The following is a 20,547-nucleotide window of genomic DNA, read 5'->3' as shown; positions in this document are numbered from 1 at the left end:
GCACAGACAATTGACACACCTCTTTTTTTTCAGGACAAATTGAACTTTCAGCATATTTGTGTTACATTGATGTCACCTGAATGTAAAATAAGTTATGGGACCATAAAGACAAATGAAAAAATAAATCGGAAATGGAATCACTCAATTATTTATTGAAATCACACACAAATAAATAAAAGCTAAGCAATTTTCCTCTGGAAAATAGTTTGTTCATGTCTTTGGAGTCCTGGAGCACAGGAATAAACATTATAACTTGTACAGAACAAAAAATATTGACATTTTTCCAAAAGAAGTCCAGGCGTTTGGGGCCTCATGAAATTCACTGGTGCCAAGCCTCAAAACAGTTCCTATCAGCAATCACACAGAGGGCCACATCACAGGTTTTGCATTTCTATTTTATTTATTCTTTTATTTATTATGTTCTTTTTATTCTTTTATAATACATTTATACTACTATAATACTTTTTTACAGTAAATAAATAAATGGCACTTCAGCTGGGTCTATCCTGGTAATCTAGTTCCTCATCTGTCAAAAAGCTCTGTTCTCCTGAAAATCCTTCATCCTGCAATGCACCAAAATAGACCAGCGCTTTATTTACGTCCATTTCGCTGTGTTTCTCTGTGAATCGCGCGTCTCCGTGAGTCTCTCTATCTCTCTACACTATATCAGCGCTTGGTTCATGCGTAATGACGCACACCAATGTTTACAACGGATCAGCCTGTAATTGGTCAAAAACCATCACGTGAAAACATCACGTGATATCCAGGATGTCCGCTAGCATCAAGCTAGCGGCAAAAATGACCGAATATTTATGAATTATGGGCTTCAAGATTATCAAAGTTTGACATAAAGCGTTTGGATTTATTGCTGAAAACCTCTGAAAGGAAGCACAAGTTCCAGGCTGGATAGAAAACCTTCTGTAAAGGCTAGAAAGACCCGAAAGACACCCCCGTGATGGCTAGCTCGTTAGCTTTCTGCTGGAAAAAACGGTAAGAAAATCGATAAATCTGTCATCGAGTTATGTAAACATTTATCGGAGGTGACGTGTGGCATCGTCGACGACGCCGTCGGGCTCAGGGGGTTAATTTCCGACAACAAGCTAATACAGATTTTAGGCATGTTAAAATATTAGCATTTCATAAGCAGCTAATATCTACACCTTCTAAACATGTATAATGTAAACATTCTTTATACATATAAATATACCCCAAATCACATAAAAATCACACACAAACTATATACCATCGTAATCGTTTGTTTATTAGCTTTTTGTTTCGTGTGTAGAATGGTTTCTTTGGGTTTGTTCTTCACAGAGATTTAAAGGAGGAAGTGTACATGAAAGCATCATGCAGAAGGACGGGAATATAGTCATGTTAGTCAAGATGATAACTCTACACTAAATGAGAGAGCGCTGAGATCATATCTGACACAAACCAGGAACAGGAGAGACAGACAGTGCTGTGTACACTGTTTTAGCTCTTCAGACTACAAAACTCAAGAGTAAAATAAATAGAAATGGTATTCTGTATGACAAAATATTTTCCAGACATGTGAAAAATCAATATTAACTGAAGCTGTTCATTGAAACTAAGTGAACACGAATAAAAAAGAGCAGATGTACTTGAATATGAAGATACAAGATAATTCTATTCAAAATATAAAAAAATTACATATTGTAATTGTTGTTACAGAAAAAATTCTGCACTCCTGACAGAAATTTGACTGCAACCCAGTTTTTTCATAAATAGTGGTCAAACATCTAAAGTATTTAATCTTTCCAATGATACTCTATTTGCCCAGATAAGTAAGAGTCTGATGTTTTAACGTGAGGTTAAAAAAAAAAAATCTGAGGACATCTTTGATCTTTGAACCTTAAGGGGTTGAGAACTCCTTACTGGTTTGAACTTCCAAGAGTTCTTCAACAATGTTGGCAGATAAAATGCTTCTCTCCAGTGTGTATTCTCATGTGAACTTCAAGGTTTGCTTGTTGATAAGAACTCTTTATTTCTAGTGTGAATTTTCATGTGGTATTTAAGGTTTCCCTTTCGGTTGAAACTCTTTCCACACTGTTGGCAGGTAAAAGCTCTCTCTCCAGTGTGAATTCTCATGTGAACCTTAAAGTTTCCAAGTTGATCAAAACACTTTCCACAATGAGGGCATGTGTATGGCTTCTCTCCAGTGTGAATTCTCATGTGGACTTTAAGATTTGCATGTTGATCGAAACTCTTTCCACACTGAGGGCATGAATAAGGTTTCTCTCCAGAGTGAATTCTCATGTGCCTCTTAAGAGTTCCTTTTCGAATGAAACTTTTTCCACACTGTTGGCAGGTGAAAGCACTCTCTCTGGTGTGTACTTTCATGTGGTAATTAAGGTTTCCTTTTCGGTTGAAACTTTTTCCACACTGTTCACAGGTAAAAGGCTTCTCTCCCGTGTGAGTTCTCATGTGGACTTTGAGGTTTCCATGTTGATAGAAACCCTTTCCACACTGTTGGCATTTGTAGGGCTTTTCTCCCGTGTGAAGTCTCATGTGGACTTTAAGGTTTCCCTGTTGATAGAAACTCTGTTCGCACTGAGGACATTTGTAAGGCTTCTCTCCAGTATGAAGTCTAATGTGCCTGTTAAGGCTTCCTATTTGAGTGAAACTTATTCCACACTGTTGGCAGGTGTAAGGGCTCTCTCCAGTGTGAACTTTCATGTGGTAATTAAGGTTTCCTTTTCGGTTGAAACTTTTCCCACACAGCTGGCAGGTGAAAGGCCTGTTTGCGGTGTGATTTCTTATGTGGACTTTAAGGTTCCCATGTTGATTAAATCTCTTTCCACATTGTGGGCATTTATAAGTCTTCTCTCCGGAGTGAATTCTCATGTGCCTGTTAAGGGTTCCCTTTTGACTGAAACTTATTCCACACTGTTGGCAGATGAAAGGCCTCTCTCTGGTATGAACTTTCATGTGGAAATTAAGGTTTCCTTTTCGGTTGAAATTTTTTCCACACAGTTCACAGGTAAAAGGCTTCTCTCCAGTGTGAGTTTTCATGTGGAGTTTAAGGTTTGCATGTTGATAGAAACTCTTTCCACACTGAGGGCATTTGTAAGGCTTCTCTCCAGTGTGAAGTCTAATGTGCCTGTTAAGGCTTCCTATTTGAGTGAATCTTTTTCCACACTGTTGGCAGATGAAAGGGCTCTCTCCAGTGTGAACTTTCATGTGGTAATTAAGGTTTCCTTTTCGGTTGAAACTCATTCCACACTGATCACAGGTATAAGGCTTCTCTCCAGTGTGAGTTTTCATGTGGACTTTAAGGTTTCCATGTTGATCGAAACTCTTTCCACACTGAGGGCATGAATAAGGTTTCTCTCCAGTGTGAATTCTCATGTGCCTGTTAAGGATTCCTTTTTGAGTGAAACTTTTTCCACACTGTTGGCATGTGAAACGGCTCTCTCCAGTGTGAACTTTCATGTGGTAGTTAAGGTTTACTTTTCGGTTGAAACTTTTCCCACACTGTTGGCAGGTGAAAGGCCTTTTTGTGGTCGGACTTTTATCAAATCTATTTTCACACTGAGGGGATGTGTAAGACTTCTCTTTAGTGTGCATTTTCATGTGTCTTTTAAGGTTTCCCTGTTTGTAGAAACTCTTTCCACATTGAGAGCATGTGAAAGGTTTCTCTCCAGAGTGAATTCTCATGTGGTAATTTAGGTTTCCTTTTCGGTTGAAACTTTTTCCACACTGTTTACAGGTAAAAGGCTTCTCTCCAGTATGAGTTTTCATGTGGACATTAAGGTTTCCACGATGATCAAATCTCTTTCCACACTGAGTGCATGAAAAAGAAGTATCTCCAGTGTGAATTTTCATGTGCCTATTAAGGATTCCTTTTTGACTGAAACCTATTCCACACTGTTGACAGGTAAAAGGACTGTCTCCCATATTAATTTTTTTAAGGTGGACTTTGAGGTTGACATCTTGATTGATACTCTTTCCACTTTGATGTGATATGGAAGGCTTCTCTGCGGTGTGAATTCTCATGTGATAATTAAGGTTTCCTTTTCGGTTGAACCTTTTTCCACACTGTTGGCAGGTAAAAGGGCTCTCTCCAGTGTGAATTCTCATGTGGACTTTAAAGTTTCCATGTTGATCAAATCTCTTTCCACACTGAGGGCATGTGTACGGCTTTTCTCCAGTGTGAATTCTCATGTGGATTTTAAGGTTTCCCTGTTGATAGAAACTCTGTCCGCACCGAGGGCATGAATAAGGTTTCTCTCCGGAGTGAATTCTCATGTGCCTGTTAAGGCTTCCTATTTGAGTGAAACTTATTCCACACTGTTGGCAGGTGAAACGGCTCTCTCCAGTGTGAACTTTCATGTGGTAATTAAGATTACTTTTTCTCTTGAAACTTTTCCCACACTGTTGACAGGAGAAAGGCCTCTGATCTTTCTTTTTCATTTCATTCAGTTCTTCAGTCTCCTCTTTCAACACCATAAGTTCTAAGGTAAAAAAAAAAAGCAAATTAAAGAAAAAACATAAAAACCAACACCATGAGTCATGAGTGAAGGGGAAATATTTCCTCCGGAGTAAAGAGCACATTTCTAAAGATTCTCTCAAATATTGTTTTAATGAAGTTGTGAAACTTATACATAACTTTGATGTTTGTAATGTGCATTTAGGCCAGGAATGAAGGAGGAGAAGAAATTGATAGGAAGTGTGGAGAAACTGAGTTTGCAAAGATTAATTTTGGGGTATACAGCAAGGTTTGAAATACTGTCACAGCGCTATACTAGTAAAAAACATCCTGACAGATGAGAATGCCGTTTAGACGAATATGTAAATATTAAGAGTGTAATGATACACGTATTCGTATTGAACGGTTATTATTATTGCTGGGGTAGAATTTGCGCGAATGCTGTATTTCCGGTGAGCTGTAGTGGAACGTGAACGATCAAGTGGACAAATGGCTGCTTTTAAATGCTCATATGCACTTTTTTTGGTGAAGATCGCTCTTGGCATTGACTTCCTTCAAAAGAGAACCGGTTACACTGTGCTGACCATTGAGAAGCTTCTGCATAAACGGGCATGGAAGCACATGTGAAATCACGCCAATTCTATTGGCCGCCATTTTTAAATAGCAGCTAATAATGCTAATAGCAGCTTGATTTTAATCTCTATTAATGAAAGATACGGCGAGCTGCACGAAAGTGCTGGATTCTCCGTGTTTGGATACCAATGTAGGTTTGCAAAGCCATGAGCATAAATAGCAACGCAACAACTGGCATTGTTGATGGAAAGCTTATTCGAGATGCATCGGAGCGTTATGGACTGATCAGAGCTGCCGGAGTGTTTGGAGAGCATAGCGTTACGACTCCTTCTGCTTTTGGATCGCTCTCGCAGTTCGAGATTCGCAGTACCGATCCATCTCGAACAAGTCTGGTGTGTTTGTGTGTGCCGTGCTAGCGTTGCTGGGCAACATGAGATGTATACAGTGATGTAAGATCTGGCTCTGTGATGGCTCTCTAGCCTGTGGAAAGACAAACCGGTTTTTTGAAAGCTCGTCAGTCGAACCAACTCCGAACCGGCACTAGCTCTAGCTCTGAACCTGGTCTTGTTGGTGGAAAAAGGGTATAAGAGACTGTTCTGTCACTCCCGCTTTGCTATTATATCTGAAGAGAGCAGCCAGGTTTGTGTTCCCGGTGGTTTGGAGTAGATCAGATCACAAATAGAGTTGGCGTGTCAAGTGCTCTGTTGGCGTTCTGTGTCATGTGCTCTGTTTTTCTCAAGTTCTCACCAGCCAACCCTGAAGGCTTTGTTTCAGACCCAGAAGGCCCCAAGCAGTTTCTTCTGATCTGAACAAAGGCCCGGTGTTGGGTATTTTGGATGTGGCAAGCCAGGGAAATTAATAGAAATGCCATTCCTCTACCCTGGTCATGAGGAATCACTGGAGATTTTGACTCAAGTTGTAAAGAGACTAGAGTTGTCTTGACTGACCAGTTGAAAACAGTAGCATCATCATAAAAGCAAATGAGATGAATGCCTCTGAGATATATGCATTTTCTGTCCAATGATTCTAGATAGTCTTGAAAATGATTGGCTGGAGTTTTTGAAATCCTGACCGTTCCACAGATGATTAAATTGTTTAAATTTTTTTTTTCAGTGCTTCTAATTTACAGCCAGTAAGTGGGTTACAAATAGGATTTCAAGTGATTTTGAAAAAATGGTCAAAAAAGAAAATCACATACCCCACCTTTAACATAAACCCTGAATCTTGAATCCTGTTATTGATCTGAACTAAACAACACTGGCTTGCTTATTTGGGGTCTGAAAGACACTTAGCTTTCAGTAATTTATCAATATGACCACAATGACTGACATCATCGGATGATAACAAAAGTTGAACTGAATTAGGCTGGATGATGGCATTATCGTTTCTGTAGATCTGCTTTACAGATGAATCTCATCTTGCAACATCAACACTGGGATTAAACTGAATTGAATCAACATTAGGCTGCCTCAAACTGAATAACAACATTGCTGCCTTTTGTAGAGCTGTTTATTGCTAAATTTAACTTGTCTGGTGGTCGCACACCAGACGAGAAGCACCGCACCATCGCACACCGGTGTCATCCTATTCATTATCGCTATGCTACGCCACGGTATTGAACTAACTAAATTAAACACACTAAAGTGTGTTGTGACCTGGTACCTCCAGTAGATTTCAGCACATGGCAGGGAAATGTATACTTTTACACTCAGGTTAGTGTATGGGGAAAAAACGGAAAAACAAGAGATTAATGGCAAAATTAAAGATTAGAAATGGCTTAGTTTATTAGGCCTATACATTTTTCCTTTATAGACAATTTTATAGTCAAATGGAAACTAGCTATGAAGCTGAAATAAATTCTGGACTTCAAACATATATATTTATTCAGAGATATTTCAGAGATGTGTTCTGTTAGATTCTAGATGTTAGACTCTGTTAGATTTGAACTCCCTTTGGGGTGGACTTTAAATGCAGATTGTTTACATTAATGATGGGTCATTAATGAATCGTTCCTATTGTCTGTCATGTGACAAATCAATGAAAGACTCTGGAGGTAAAGTAATCATTTATGTTCCTTTCAACTTATCTTTGGGTAGGACGACATGTTCAGAAAATTTGGATGTCGAAATATAACATTGAAAATATAACATTTAACGCCACTCAAAGAATGAAATGACTTGAAAATAACATTTGTTTATATAGATGAAGATAGAGAAGATATAGATTATATAGAGAAGTATCGGTCAAATGAGCCAATATTTCAATTAGTAAAGTCGCTTTTCCACTGCATGGCTCGCTTTAAATGGTACCGCCTCTGTTGAGGTTACAAGCGTACCATACCGATACTAAAATGTGACGTGAACACACTGCAGATCAGTCAGACAGACAGGGTTTCTACAGGGTTTAGTAAATCAAATTTAAGACCTATTTATGAGACCATATAAGACCTTTTTTACCATTATGATTTAAATTTATGACCTACATGAATTAAGAAAAATAACTTCCTTTCAAAAGTCTTTTTTATTGACTTTCATTAAAAGTAATAAGTTCCATTATTTAAAGGTTCCATTTTCTTGGAATAAACTGAGTAACAAACTGAAGGCTCCCTTTTCCTAAGTATCAATAACACAGGAACAAAAATTAACAATTAAAGCTGCACGCAGCGATGGGCGGGCCCTCGCACCTGTAGCATGTCGGGGTGTGAGGCGGCCGCATTGCATATTTTGCAGCTCAGCCGGTGCGGCTGTGCATTTGCTACGCTGCTTTGTTAAAGTTCACTTCCTGTTGCCAGCAGGTGGCGCTATGACTGTAGGTGAAAGTCGGCATGTAGATTTGTTCAGGGCGGGACTCTTGTCAAATGTGTAAAATTTTGTGCAGATCTGGGCATTTACAGCCAAGTTAATACAACTTCCTGTTTCATGGCGAATCATCGACGCCACGGACACGCCCATCGACGAAAATGCGCAGATAGCAAAACTTTACATCATCAATGCCTTTAGAAGGCACAGCAGAAATGTGAAGTCAATCCAACTAAATCCCTAGGAGGAGTTCGTTAAAGTACGTAATGAGTAAATCATCCCAAAATGGCGGTAAAATTAGAAATGGCCGACTTCCTGTTGAGTTTATGGCATCGCTCCAGGAGACTTTTCAGTGCGTCTGGCCATGGTAGATGTACCACAGAAATTTCGTACATGTCGGTCAAACATGCGGCGGGGGCTCCTTCGTTAAAGGTCACTTCCTGTTGCGACTAGGTGGCGCTATTACTGTGGGTGAAAGTCGGCATGTAGATTTGTTCAGGGCGGGACTCTTGGGAAATATGTAAAATTTCATGCAGAACTGGGCATTTACAGCCAAGTTACTACAACTTCCTGTTTCATGGCGAATCATCGACGCCACGGACACGCTCATCGACGAAAACGCGCAGATAGCACAACTTTACATCGTCAATGCCTTTAGAAGGCACAGCAGAAATGTGAAGTCGATCCGACTAAATCCCAAGGAGGAGTTATTTAACCCTTTAACAGTCACACTAAGAAATAAATATGCAAAAAAAAAATTTTTATAAAATAGTGTTCCTTAGTCCAAATTTAGCAACTTTTCAGTGTTTTTTTTAAAATGACCCAATCAGGAAGCAGATACACATGTCAACCAGCCGGTTGACTTGCCCATTTAGGGTAATTCACGGCATGAAGTAACTAGTATTAGGCATTCATAGATTTTTTTCTTGTGTGAATCTTAAAGGACAACTCCGGCGCTAAATGAACCTTAAGTCCAATTACACATTGTTACCTAGTCAACCGTTATCTGAGATTTGTTTTCATGATTGCCGAATGTAAATAGTTTTATCTCTAAAAACAGTTTAGCCTATAATGCTAGTATAATGCTAGTATATAGGGCATAGAGTAATGACAAATAAAAATCGCTTGTTATTACCACTAAAAAGGCTCAAAATAGCCCCACAGTAACACGACAGCATAACAAGGGTCCCTACATTCAAACCGAAGCATTGAGAACTTTGTCAGTGTCCATACAGTTTAATAAGAAGATATTTTATACACACAGTCAACTTCGCGAATACAGGAAGAAGCCATCTTGGAAAAATAGTCTCGACCAGTCGATCTACGAACGCCGATCCAAGTGCGCTGGTGAGATGTGAATAAGGTGATAAGGTGAGCGCGAACAGTAGGCTACGTGTACATATTGAAGAGAAGTAAACGGTTGGTGTTTGTGTTTCTTCTGGAAACAACGGACCATATGAGATTCTGCACAGTTCAGCGCACTTGGATCGGCGCTCGTAGATCGACTGGTAGAGACTATTTTTCAAAGATGGCTTCTTCCTGTTTTCGTGAAGTTGACTGTGTGTATAAAATATCTTCTTAATAAACTGTATGGACACTGACAAAGTTCTCAATGCTTCGGTTTGAATGCAGGGACCCTTGTTATGCTGTCGTGTTGGTGTGGGGCTATTTTGAGCCTTTTTAGTGGTAATAACAAGCGATTTTTATTTGTCATTACTCTATGCCCTATATACTAGCGTTATACTAGCGTTATAGGCTAAACTGTTTTTAGAGATAAAACTATTTACATTCGGCAATCATGAAAACAAATCTCAGATAACGGTTGACTAGGTAGGAATGTGTAATTAGACCAAAGGTTCATTTTGCGCCGGAGTTGTCCTTTAAGTTGAATATTTTTTCATATAAAAACAGTACAGACAGTAGAATATGTTAACAATATAATCCATTTATTTTAAAAACATGTTCTTATTACAACACATAAAATAAAAACATTGTAAAGTGAACGGTAAACAATATAAATCAAGAAATGTAACGCACAAATACAATACTAAATAAATAATTACAACTGTAATCAGTAAATAACTAAAAATATATACTATAAATATAATAAATAATAAACTCATCTCTGGTGATATGCAACAAAGCACTGGTTTTTGTTGTTCAAACAAAGGAACAACTTCCCATCTCCACATTTGGAACATCGCCAACGCGACACTCCACTTTTGCACAAGTTGCACCTCCCTCTCTGAGTGCCAAATGTAGGCCAGTGTCCAACGCCATCATATCGGACTTCCTGGGTGGGGTGGAGAACTCGGGGGTTGGGGCGACGGACTTGTGGCTTGTGCTTTGCACCTGGGGGTCGGCCAACCCTGGCAGGTACCTTGTCAGCTCCCTTCAACGTAGCTGCCACCGACAGACGGAACTTCTTCAAGGGCATCGGTTTCTGTTTGAGAATGCTGCAGTCCCTTTTGTACATAAGCCATGCATTCACAATGCTCACATCGATGATGTACCCAAACAATGGCAGGTACCAGCGCCGGGACTTCATTGGTGTTTTATAGAGGTGCACAAGCATATCAGAGAGATCGATGCCCCTCGTGGCTTGATTGTATGCCAAGACGATGGATGGGCAGGGGACGTCGACCTTCTGTTGCGCCTCCTTTGTGTATCTCTTCACTGAAGACAGTGGCTCCACCCCATAAGCATTGCTCAGCAAGGTGACACACTTGTTGTCGAACCACTTTACTGCAACGACTCCCTCTGATGAACGGAAATCAACAAAACCTCGGCCTCGCTTCACCATCTCCTTATCACTCATTAATGTTGCACCACCTGAAAGACATGGAAATTTGTTTTTGTGAGTACAGCATGCATCACAAATATCACAATAACACTAATATAATATCTATAACAAATGGAAGGCATGTGTACAGTAGGGCTTCTGACAAGTCAACCGCAGAGGACTGCACGTAACCGCAGCAACCGCGATATTCACGTTTTTTTTTTTTTTTTCTTTTATAAGGCTATACCCTTCTTGTTTTGAACTTAATGCATGTTTATTGAATGTTAAACAAGTTCATAACGATAACAAGACTGTTAATCATGGTGATGTGTAGCCTACAGGCTTCACACAGAAAGTGAATGATCGGCAGAGCGCGTGCGATTACCTGCGTCTGTCTTTGGAGTCGTGAAAAGCTTGTCGTGTCAAAGGGAAGCGAAATATTTGTCGCATCATCATTTTAACGTTCTCTTCACGGGTATTTTCCCATAAATGCGCGTCAGCAGCAGCGCTGGTAAGCATCCCACAGCACAAGGAAACCACGGGGAAATAAAATCAGTGAGTCACGCATTGAATGATATATTGGTCTCTAATAAGTGAAGCATCAGCTTCAGCGTTGCCCATGCGACGCATTGCTGCTCAGCTGAGCCTTGAAAAGTTGAAATAATTAACATCTTGTTTCTTTACATCTCTTTTAATGAATCAGCTTTTTTTAAACGTGTTCGTTGAATGAACGGTTCAATGACTCGCTCAAAGTCCGTTGTCATAACAATATGCGCGCTGAGTGAAAGTCTTTCAATGCGCATGTACTAACTGTAGACGCTGTTTAGTTTCGGTTACATTGGTTACTGAAAATGTCCTCGTTTTTGTCCACATCGTAAACTTTATTTATATAGCAACAAATACATAGGCCTTTAAATTAAATAAATAAATAAATGGCGGTAACATCGCATATCGCGCTATTGAGCCACTCAACATTACCGCAAGGGAAATTCCATAACCGCGACAGCCCTAGTGTACAGTATATCTGCATCAGAAGAAAAATGTGTGTGCATGCATGGTTTGATTTGGTTGTGATTGTGTAACTAATAGGGGTGTAACGGTACATGTATTCGTATTGAACCGTTTCGGTTCGAAGCTTCCGGTTCGGTACGCATACAAACCGAACGGTTGCTTGGATAATTTTTCCTGCCGGCAAAATTCGTGCTGACGCGGCCACCACAATGTTGCGCAACATCAAATGGCAAGGGTAATGAAAGCAGAACGAAACTGCGCTCCTCGTTATGTGCTTCACGGATCGTTTATCAGTTCGGACCAGCAACATCTGTGCAGCGCGAGCCGATCTCGATCAAGCAACACTGTTACCACACAGCGCTAAGAGATCCGGTAAAGAAAACATTTGAATTCGCCACTGAGGTAATAGCATCGCTGCGAGATCTAGTCAGTGAGAAGCATTCACATTTCTCCGTTATTTACCTTAGATCTCTATTAGATCAAACAGCGCTGTCATGGAAACCAGGAGAAACATTGTGCCGTGAATGAACTAGTAATACTTTCGTCCACAGACCAGCAACATTCACCATGGATTTAATATAGTAACACTAACTGGAACCAGTTTGGCTGGAATGGTGAAATGCTTTCAAGTACTTCACACATCTTTTTCCAGCACTTCAAAATTCAAATATTATATAAATAAATATATATTTAAATGTTATTTTTAATGCACTCTCAGAAAAAAAGGTACAAAAGCTGTCACTGGGGCTGTACCTTTTCAAAAGGTACACTTTTGTACCCAAAGGCTGCATATTGGTACCTTAGTGGTACATATTAGCACCTAAAATGGACATATTACCACCTGAAAAGGACATATTAGCTCATGAAATTGACATATTAGCACCTAAAATGTACATATTAACACTTAAAATGTACATATTAGTACCTCAAATGTACATATTACCACCTAAAATGGACATATTAGCTCATGAAATTGACATATTACCTCCTGAAATGGACATATTAGCACCTAAAATGTACATATTAACACTTAAATGTACATATTGACACTTAAAATGTACATATTAACACCCAAAATGTACATATTAACACCTAAATGTACTTATTAGCTCATGAAATGGACAAAAGTTTACCTTTTGAAAAGGTACAGCCCCAGTGACAACTTTTGTACCTTTTTTTTCTGAGTGTGTGATGACCAAAACATTATTTGTTCATCCTTCAAAGATGACCCCCATTTATAAACCTGAAAGTTTCAAGATCTAGGAAAACTCACACTTATTTAAAAATATTTTTTTCTTTAAACAAATAGGAAATTTCTCTGGCATTTCTTTCTTTTTGCTGTATCGAAAACGTACCGAACCGTGACTTTAAAACCGAGGTACGTACCGAACCGTGATTTTTGTGTACCGTTACACCCCTAGTAACTAACATGATTAACATATTTACTGAAAGTGCATTACCTGTGCGATTTACCGTGACGGTACCCACACTTCTCAGTCCCAGGTTGGTGTGCAGCGTCTTCACCAAGTTGAAGCTGGTAAAGAAGTTGTCGTAGAACACCACAGTTGCCTCTTTGTGTACGATAGTGTTGCAGAGTATTGAGACAACCTTGGCGCCAAGGAGGAGGTCTTTCAAGCCCAGATGTGCATGCTCTTCCTCTTGAATGTTGAAGAATGTTGTGGACCCTTGGTACAATATGAAGTCGTGGATGATGCCAGAGTCACTTCCCCGACAGAAGACCTTAAACCCCCACTTATCCGGCTTGTTCTGAATGTACTGCCTGAGTTTGCCAGCTCTGGTACCCTTGTAAGCCACCATCACTTCATCAACACTTTGCCTGTTGGTAGGTGGAATAAGGAGGCATTGTTCTCTGAACATGTCAAAAAGAGGGCGTATCTTATGGAAGCGGTCAGGGCAGCCCTCCATCTGGAAGTTATCATTGAAGTGGACATATCTTCGGAGCAGTTTGAAGCGCTTCACTGACATGGTATCAGCCACTGGTGGGAAGCGTGACTCACAGGCCCAGTAATCTTCCAAAGAGGGAAATTCAAAAACACCCATGTAGAGCAAAACTGACAAGAAAACCTCAATTTCTGCAGCAGTGGTGTTGATGGATGTCCCGGTCTGTTGAACTGAGTACTGGTTGGTATGCTCAGTTATGTGCACAATCATCTGGTCAGTAAAGAGCTTCTTAAAATACAGAAATGGCGTCTGGACCAACTCTGGAAGCTCGAAGACAGGCTCGGGCAGAGTGAAGGTTGGAATGTCCTTTTTGACCCATTTGGTCTTCCTGGACTTTGCAGGAGGGGAGGGAGTTTGATTGAGGTCTGAAGATACCTCAACAAGCCTGTTTCTATTCCTCGATTTCTTTGAAGGGGGCGGTAAATCTATACTGCGTGGAGGGACAAAGTCTTCATTTTCTCCATCGTCTGGATCACTGAGGTCTTCCACTTCTGAGTCACATGGATCAGCGGGTAAAAGTACAATAGTGCTAGAGGTAGATCTGGGGTGTCCATAAAATGTACGGCAGTCCATTATTTCTGAAAGAGATGGAACATAATAAACATTACTGTACAGTGTAGGGTCGCAAACTGTGTCTTGAGTAATCAGTGCATCAGGTACATCGATCCATAATAAATGCACAATTGTCATATTGATAAACTGTTCTCCCAACATACAGGCACATTATGATTTATTTTAATTTGTTAAGAAAAAATTAAATATGCTAAAAAATACTCTTTGTACTATGTATGACAAACCGAATAACACTCAACCATGAGACAGAAAATTAGACAAGAGACAGAAAATGTTGAAGTGTGACTGATAAGGTAAGTTTACTGTGCTAAATAAAGCCAAAAATGTCCAACCATCAATTCAATTACAGTCTCATTATCGTGTTATGTTTGTCAGATTGTTGAACAGAAAAATGTAATGTTTATTCCCATCGAGACAGACGTAGTTGTAGCTATTCAATGCATAACGTAGTGTTAGTCAATAAGCCTCCCCAGACAGCAAACTGACATCGAATCAACGTGGAAACGACGTCTCTCATGACATCAACAACGTTGATTTTGCTCATCGAATTAACGTTGAACCAACGTCGGACGCGGCATTCTTCAAAGCTAAATGAAAATCGAAAATTGGTTTGCTTTCATAACGTTGAAACAACGCGTTGATTTCAAGTTGATTTTCCGTTAGTTTTGAAAGAATGACGCGTCTGACGTTGGTTCAACGTTAATTCGATGAGCAAAACAATGTCAGATCAACGTTGTTTCGATGTCATATTTCCACGTTGATTCAATGTCAGTTTGCTGTCTGGGTGGCTATTGCAGAAATAATGAGTAGGACTAATGGTTCATTTCGTAATATGTAAAGAGTAAACAGTATTACATTTAGAATCTGAAGGTAAACCACAGGCCGTATAAATAAGGGTAAAATAAATATAGTCTAGCAAAGAAATAGGCCGCATGATCCTGCAGGGTGTATTATACTGAGTCACGATCGCGCTGCTGTGCTAATTTAGCTAGTGTCCAGTTCAGTGTTTACCCTAACTGGGCAACTCAACCGAGCGGTCACACAACTTTTCCGAGGCAACAGAGAGATACATTTTATTATCACGTTTCTTCCATTCAACAAAAAGATAATCATTAGGAAGTCTAGAACATGAAATCCAACCAAAAAATGTCTTACCTTAAATTTTCACGTCACTGGCAGCCATTGTTTGAAGAGAGATCACGACAATAATCTTCCGGTTCAGATTCACCTCGTCTCAGCAACACATATTTTTGTACAACATTGCCACCCAGTGGATATAATTGTCATTACACATTCTATTCAGTGAGAGGAATAAGAACAAACAGCTAAAAATGGGGTTTGGCGAGTATTAATAACAGGAATTTGACCATGGAAAAAAGTCAACCGCACGGTTACAATGCACGTTAAAGGGTTAAAATAGGTTAATATCTATAATAATAGATCAACATAATAGAATAATGAAATGACGTAAACCATTAGCTGTCATGCATCAACAGAGAATTATCAACATTTATTGCATTTATTCATCTTGGTTTGGTTACTGTTTGTGTTTGGGTTCATATAATGCATTGCAAAAAGTAATGTTATGATGCTAAACATTTATTAGCATATTACATTTTTAGGTCATTTTATTACTGATTGATCTAGATTAATCAATGCTATATTGTTAGGCCAGGTTCCTTAGTGAATGTTGACAAATGTAGCTTAATTGTAGGCTAATATTATTAATATTTATATTACTACCATCTCCCTCTCTCTCTATGGGTCGCCACAGCGGCAGTAATGCCATTCATTTTATAATCACTTTTATGCTTTATTAATTCAAATAAATGAATATGTTTGAAACTGCAAAAAATATGAGATCATGAGACGGTAACTGAATTGGTTCTAGCGTGTCATGCAAGAAGATTTGAGCTTTCGTGTTTACCGTATCATATTTAATTGATAAGCTCTTATGTATGTGCGCTGTTCAGTGTTCAATAAAAGTCTAAATTAAATCAGTTGAATGATGAACTCACCAGTTGATCTCTTGAACAAGTCAGGATGAGCAACTGACGAGCGCTTTGGCAGATTTGATGTGTTGCCTTCCATGGCAACACATTATTGAAAGCAAAGTTTGCAGAGTGGTGCATTGAGGTCTGTTTCTACACTATTCTCATTAATTTAGTAGGCAAAGTAATGCCTTATTTCACTCATACTGCTCTTTCTATTTATTAATTTCGGGCGTGTAGAAATCCGAATGAGCTTCATTTCCACCTTGTTCCTTCGTTTGCCGGTTTCGCGTGACTCGCGTCAGTTTCGGTAGCGCACTGCCGCCTAGTGGAGAACTTCGGAACAGCAGCTCATCAAATACCGAATTTAACAAAAATGATGATATTGTACCGTTTGAAATTTATTATATACCGGTATTTTTGCAATACCGGTATACCGCGCATTCCTATTCTGTAGTGCTGGACCCTTTAATAAAGATCAAATGACTGAGTTCAGCTGTGAAAATAAAAAACCAACCTGTTTGTTCCTCCATTTCTTCTTTTTTCACACTGAATACTTCTTCAATTTTCATGTCTTCACTCTCCTCTTTAATAAACTCCATGTCTTCACTCTCCTCTTTAATAGCCGCCATCTTTAATATAGTGTCTCCTGGATCTCAGTTGCTTCACCAGTTTTTCTGTGTTTGTCCTGTTTAAGATGAGAATATTTAACAAAAAGAATTATAAATCCTCACTAAGCATTCCAATCAGCTCTTTAGTTAATAGTCAGTAGTACTTAAATTATCTGATTAGACAAAAAAAAAAAAACACTCAAAACGAAGACTACAATTTCTAGGACTAAAAAAGTCATTTAAGCCACATAATATTTAGTTATGCTCAACATTAGATATTTAAAGGGACACTCCACCCATTTGCATTAAGCTTTCCATTGTTAGAAACCCAGTCATACTACTGAATGGTCGTGCAACAGTCTCTCATTTTCCAGAGACGAGCGAAATCTGCTATTTACCTTTTTCAGTTCCTCCTACAATGACGCAAAAATCGTCATTTTATATCATTGTACTAGGAGGAAGTGTAAGAAAGGGGGATTTTTGTAAAGACTAAGCACTAGATCCCACCCTTTCAAACCCACCCATAGGGGGTTGGACCTAATGTGCTAACAGACCAATCACAGATCAGTGCCAGTGCGTTTGATTTCACCGGCAGAAACTTTTTGAAAATATGGATGAAGGTAGTGAATACTCAGATGGATGCAAGTGCATTCTGGGAGTTGTTGTCGTTCATCCACATAAACCAAAAATACATTTTCTGGCTTTTCTCAGTCTAGAATGCTCCAAATTCAAAAATAATTCCACATTTCTTCTACATAAATTACCCATTTTAAATACATTCATCTTTCCAGAGGTGAAGTGACCCTTTAAAGGGTTAGTTCACCCAAAAATGAAAATTAAGTCATTAATTACTCACCCCCATGCTGTACCAACCCCGTAAGACCTTTGTTCGTCTTCAGAACACAAATGAAGATATTTTTGATTAAATTTGAGAGCTGTATAACTACCACATTGGCTCCTAAGGGACTGCCTCTTGACGGCCCAGAAAGTCAATGAAGAAAATGTTTAAATATCCCAAGTGACTACCGTGGCTCAACTATATGTTTATCAAGCGACGCGAATACTTTTTGTGCGAAAAAACAAACAAAAATAATGAGTTTATTCGACTATTCCTTTTCTTCCTTGTAGGCCCGAAACGAGACTTCCTTAGATTTCCACGACGCATGCGCGAGAATTGCGATCTCCTTAGACTACTTCAGTTCAGTTCTCGCGTTTCTGGCCTACAAGGAAGAAAAGAAATAGTCGAATAAACTCATTATTTTTTTTTGTTTTTTCGCACAAAAAGTATTCGCGTCGCTTGATAAACATATAGTTGAGCCACGGTAGTCACTTGGGATATTTAAACATTTTCTTCATTGACTTTTTGGGCCGTCAAGAGGCAGTCCCTTAGGAGCCAATGTGGTAGTTATACAGCTCTCAAATTTAATCAAAAATATCTTCATTTGTGTTCCGAAGACGAACGAAGGTCTTACGGGGTTGGTACAGCATGGGGGTGAGTAATTAATGACTTAATTTTCATTTTTGGGTGAACTAACCCTTTAAAGATGTGTGGATTATATTTAATAAATAAGATTTGCAGTTGGTTTGTTAAAGGGATCATGATGCTATTTATAAAGTTTATTATTTGGTGTAACAGAATGTTACCAGTTTTTAATGTTCAAAAACCACATTTCACATTCTGTACATTATCGTCTATGCTCCATCTGTCTAAAACGCGCTGAATTCTACAAAGCCTCTCCTTCCAAAATGGGTAGTGTGTTCTGGTTGGCCAGCTGACCCAGTGCGTTGTGATTGGCCGAACTCCTCAGGCGGGTTTGGAATGTTATGCTCCTTACCCTAATCGCAAGCTTCAGCTTCCAAAGCAATTATAAAGACAGTTAATTAAGTCATCAGTTTTACCATATAAGTTCCAGACGGAGTCGACCAAGCTGAAGCTGATCGATCAGTTTCTATTCAACAAGTGATAAACAGGGAACAGAGGATACTATGTTTGTACACACATAAATCCATCTCTGCACTTTTAATAAAAAAAAAAACAACAACAACCACCAATATGTGTTACTACTGCAAAAAAGAAATAATAAAACATACTTAGGATACATAATCGGATTCAGAAGCGCCAGATTGCCCTAGCAAAATTGGAATTATCTCTTCATCTTCTTTTCAAATATAGCCTTTGTACACAGCCTGTCTTTTACTCTGCCAGTTTCAGAAAAATACGCTCCACACACACACAAACATTTAGGCTTGCACTGTTCTGGAACAGTGTTGTAAATAAATCTTATTTACTGACACCTAATTGTCCCAATAAAGTGGTGCATTGGCTTTCGCATAGAAACTCACATGGTCTCCACGACACTGTCATGACTCTTCCAAGCTTCATAATGGCAGTGAATAGCTGTATGACTTTGTAAATCCATTAAAGCGCATATTCATGATAAAAGTACACCACGCGTCTCTATGGGTTAATAAAGGCTTTCTTTTTTTGTGTAAGAGTTAATAATGGGCTAATTTAACTTTTGGTGAACTATCCCCTTTAAGAGGCCCATCTATCTCTGTTTTCCATGTTCACTGAGTTGAGTAAATATATAGGCCATAATCTGTTTGTTTTTTTTTGTTTGTTTGTTTGTTTTTTTTAAATGGCGGGTGCTGATGTTTCATGTTCCTAGTTCATGAAAAGGTTCCTCCAATGCGAAACCCCTTACCACCTGGACTATTTAAAAAGAAAAACTGAACATTAGTTCACAAATAATATATATCGTTTAAATTGTTGCTGCCTTTAGTACTAACTTCGGAATTGTTTAAATGTGCAAAAAAAAAAAAACTAACTTGAAATGTATACTTGATTTTAATTAATAATCGAACATTTATTGCAAAAATAAATAAATAAATAAATAAAATAAATGTTTTTTGGTTTCTCGTTTATTTAACCAGGAAAATTAAGTGTGTAATATAGTGGATGTAAAGTATTTGATATAGGCTAACTTACAGTATAAAAATCTGACTTTGCTTTCTCATTTTAAAACACCACCACTGGTTTAAACATATACGTTTTGATTGTATTCTAGTTACACATAGAAATTACATTATATGCACATTATGTATGCTATATTAATTTTAAAAAATTGAAAGTAAAGTAAATTACAATATTTGTGTTATATCTGCGCGACCGCGTGCATTTCATTTTTAACGGATAGGCCCTATGGAGTAGTGAACAACACTGCACAGGGAACTCACATTTTAGTTCACGTTCAGTTTTGAGAAGCCCAGTTTCTGATCCTTGCTTGTTAGTGGCCGAAATTGCTTTTACTAAAAACTGATTCACGATATAGGGAACAGAACCAAACGCAACTTTTTGTGAATGCGCTTTAACGTTCATAAATGAAAGCATCACAAGGTTATAGTAAACTAGAAGTAATTCACTTTACATTCCTTGTAGAAACTATGCGATTGATTGAACTATTTGTATGGATGTAAACATCTTAAATGCTTAAAAATACAAACCTCACAACAGATGCGTGACCTCGGCGCCTCCTAATGACGTCAAATCGCCAGACCAAAATAAAAGTCCATCACAGACTAATCGATGTAGAAACAAAATATGCAAAACGCATATCTTATATAAATATATATGTATATATTAATCTTCTGCTCACCAAGGCTGCATTTATTTTATCCAAAATAATCCAAAAACAATAATCTTGTGATTTTTTTTTACCATTTAAAACAAATTTTTTCTATTTGAATATATTATAAAATGCAGTTTATTTCTCTGTTAGTAAAGCTGAATTTTCAG

General features: G+C 38.5%; 1 protein-coding gene across 4 annotated transcripts; it reads right to left on the bottom strand.

Moving 5' to 3' along the window:
• Nucleotides 1-1,240: 1,240 nt before the first annotated feature.
• On the bottom strand, nucleotides 1,241-20,317 carry LOC120485527 (piggyBac transposable element-derived protein 3). 4 transcript variants are annotated; one of them, XM_039681345.2, is made up of 4 exons: nucleotides 20,256-20,317; nucleotides 16,658-16,828; nucleotides 13,075-14,154; nucleotides 9,747-10,653 (listed from the first exon to the last, which is right to left on the bottom strand). In XM_039681345.2, the coding sequence occupies exons 2-4, from the start codon at nucleotides 16,770-16,772 to the stop codon at nucleotides 9,941-9,943; spliced, it is 1,908 nt and encodes a 635-aa protein (XP_039537279.2). In that variant the 5' UTR covers nucleotides 16,773-16,828; nucleotides 20,256-20,317; the 3' UTR covers nucleotides 9,747-9,940. The 4 variants fall into 4 exon arrangements, with proteins under 4 accessions (XP_039537277.2, XP_039537278.2, XP_039537279.2 ...); XM_039681343.2 differs by lacking the exons at nucleotides 9,747-10,653; nucleotides 13,075-14,154 and adding an exon at nucleotides 1,241-4,475 and having other exon boundaries at nucleotides 20,256-20,313; XM_039681344.2 differs by lacking the exons at nucleotides 9,747-10,653; nucleotides 13,075-14,154; nucleotides 20,256-20,317 and adding exons at nucleotides 1,241-4,475; nucleotides 19,989-20,249.
• Nucleotides 20,318-20,547: the final 230 nt, after the last annotated feature.

This window comes from Pimephales promelas, chromosome 24 (genome assembly GCF_988280905.1).
Source record: "Pimephales promelas chromosome 24, fPimPro1.hap1.1, whole genome shotgun sequence".
NCBI lineage: Eukaryota > Metazoa > Chordata > Actinopteri > Cypriniformes > Leuciscidae > Pimephales > Pimephales promelas.
The sequence above is the reverse complement of the archived record's forward strand: the minus strand, read 5'-3'. Positions and strand labels throughout refer to the sequence as shown.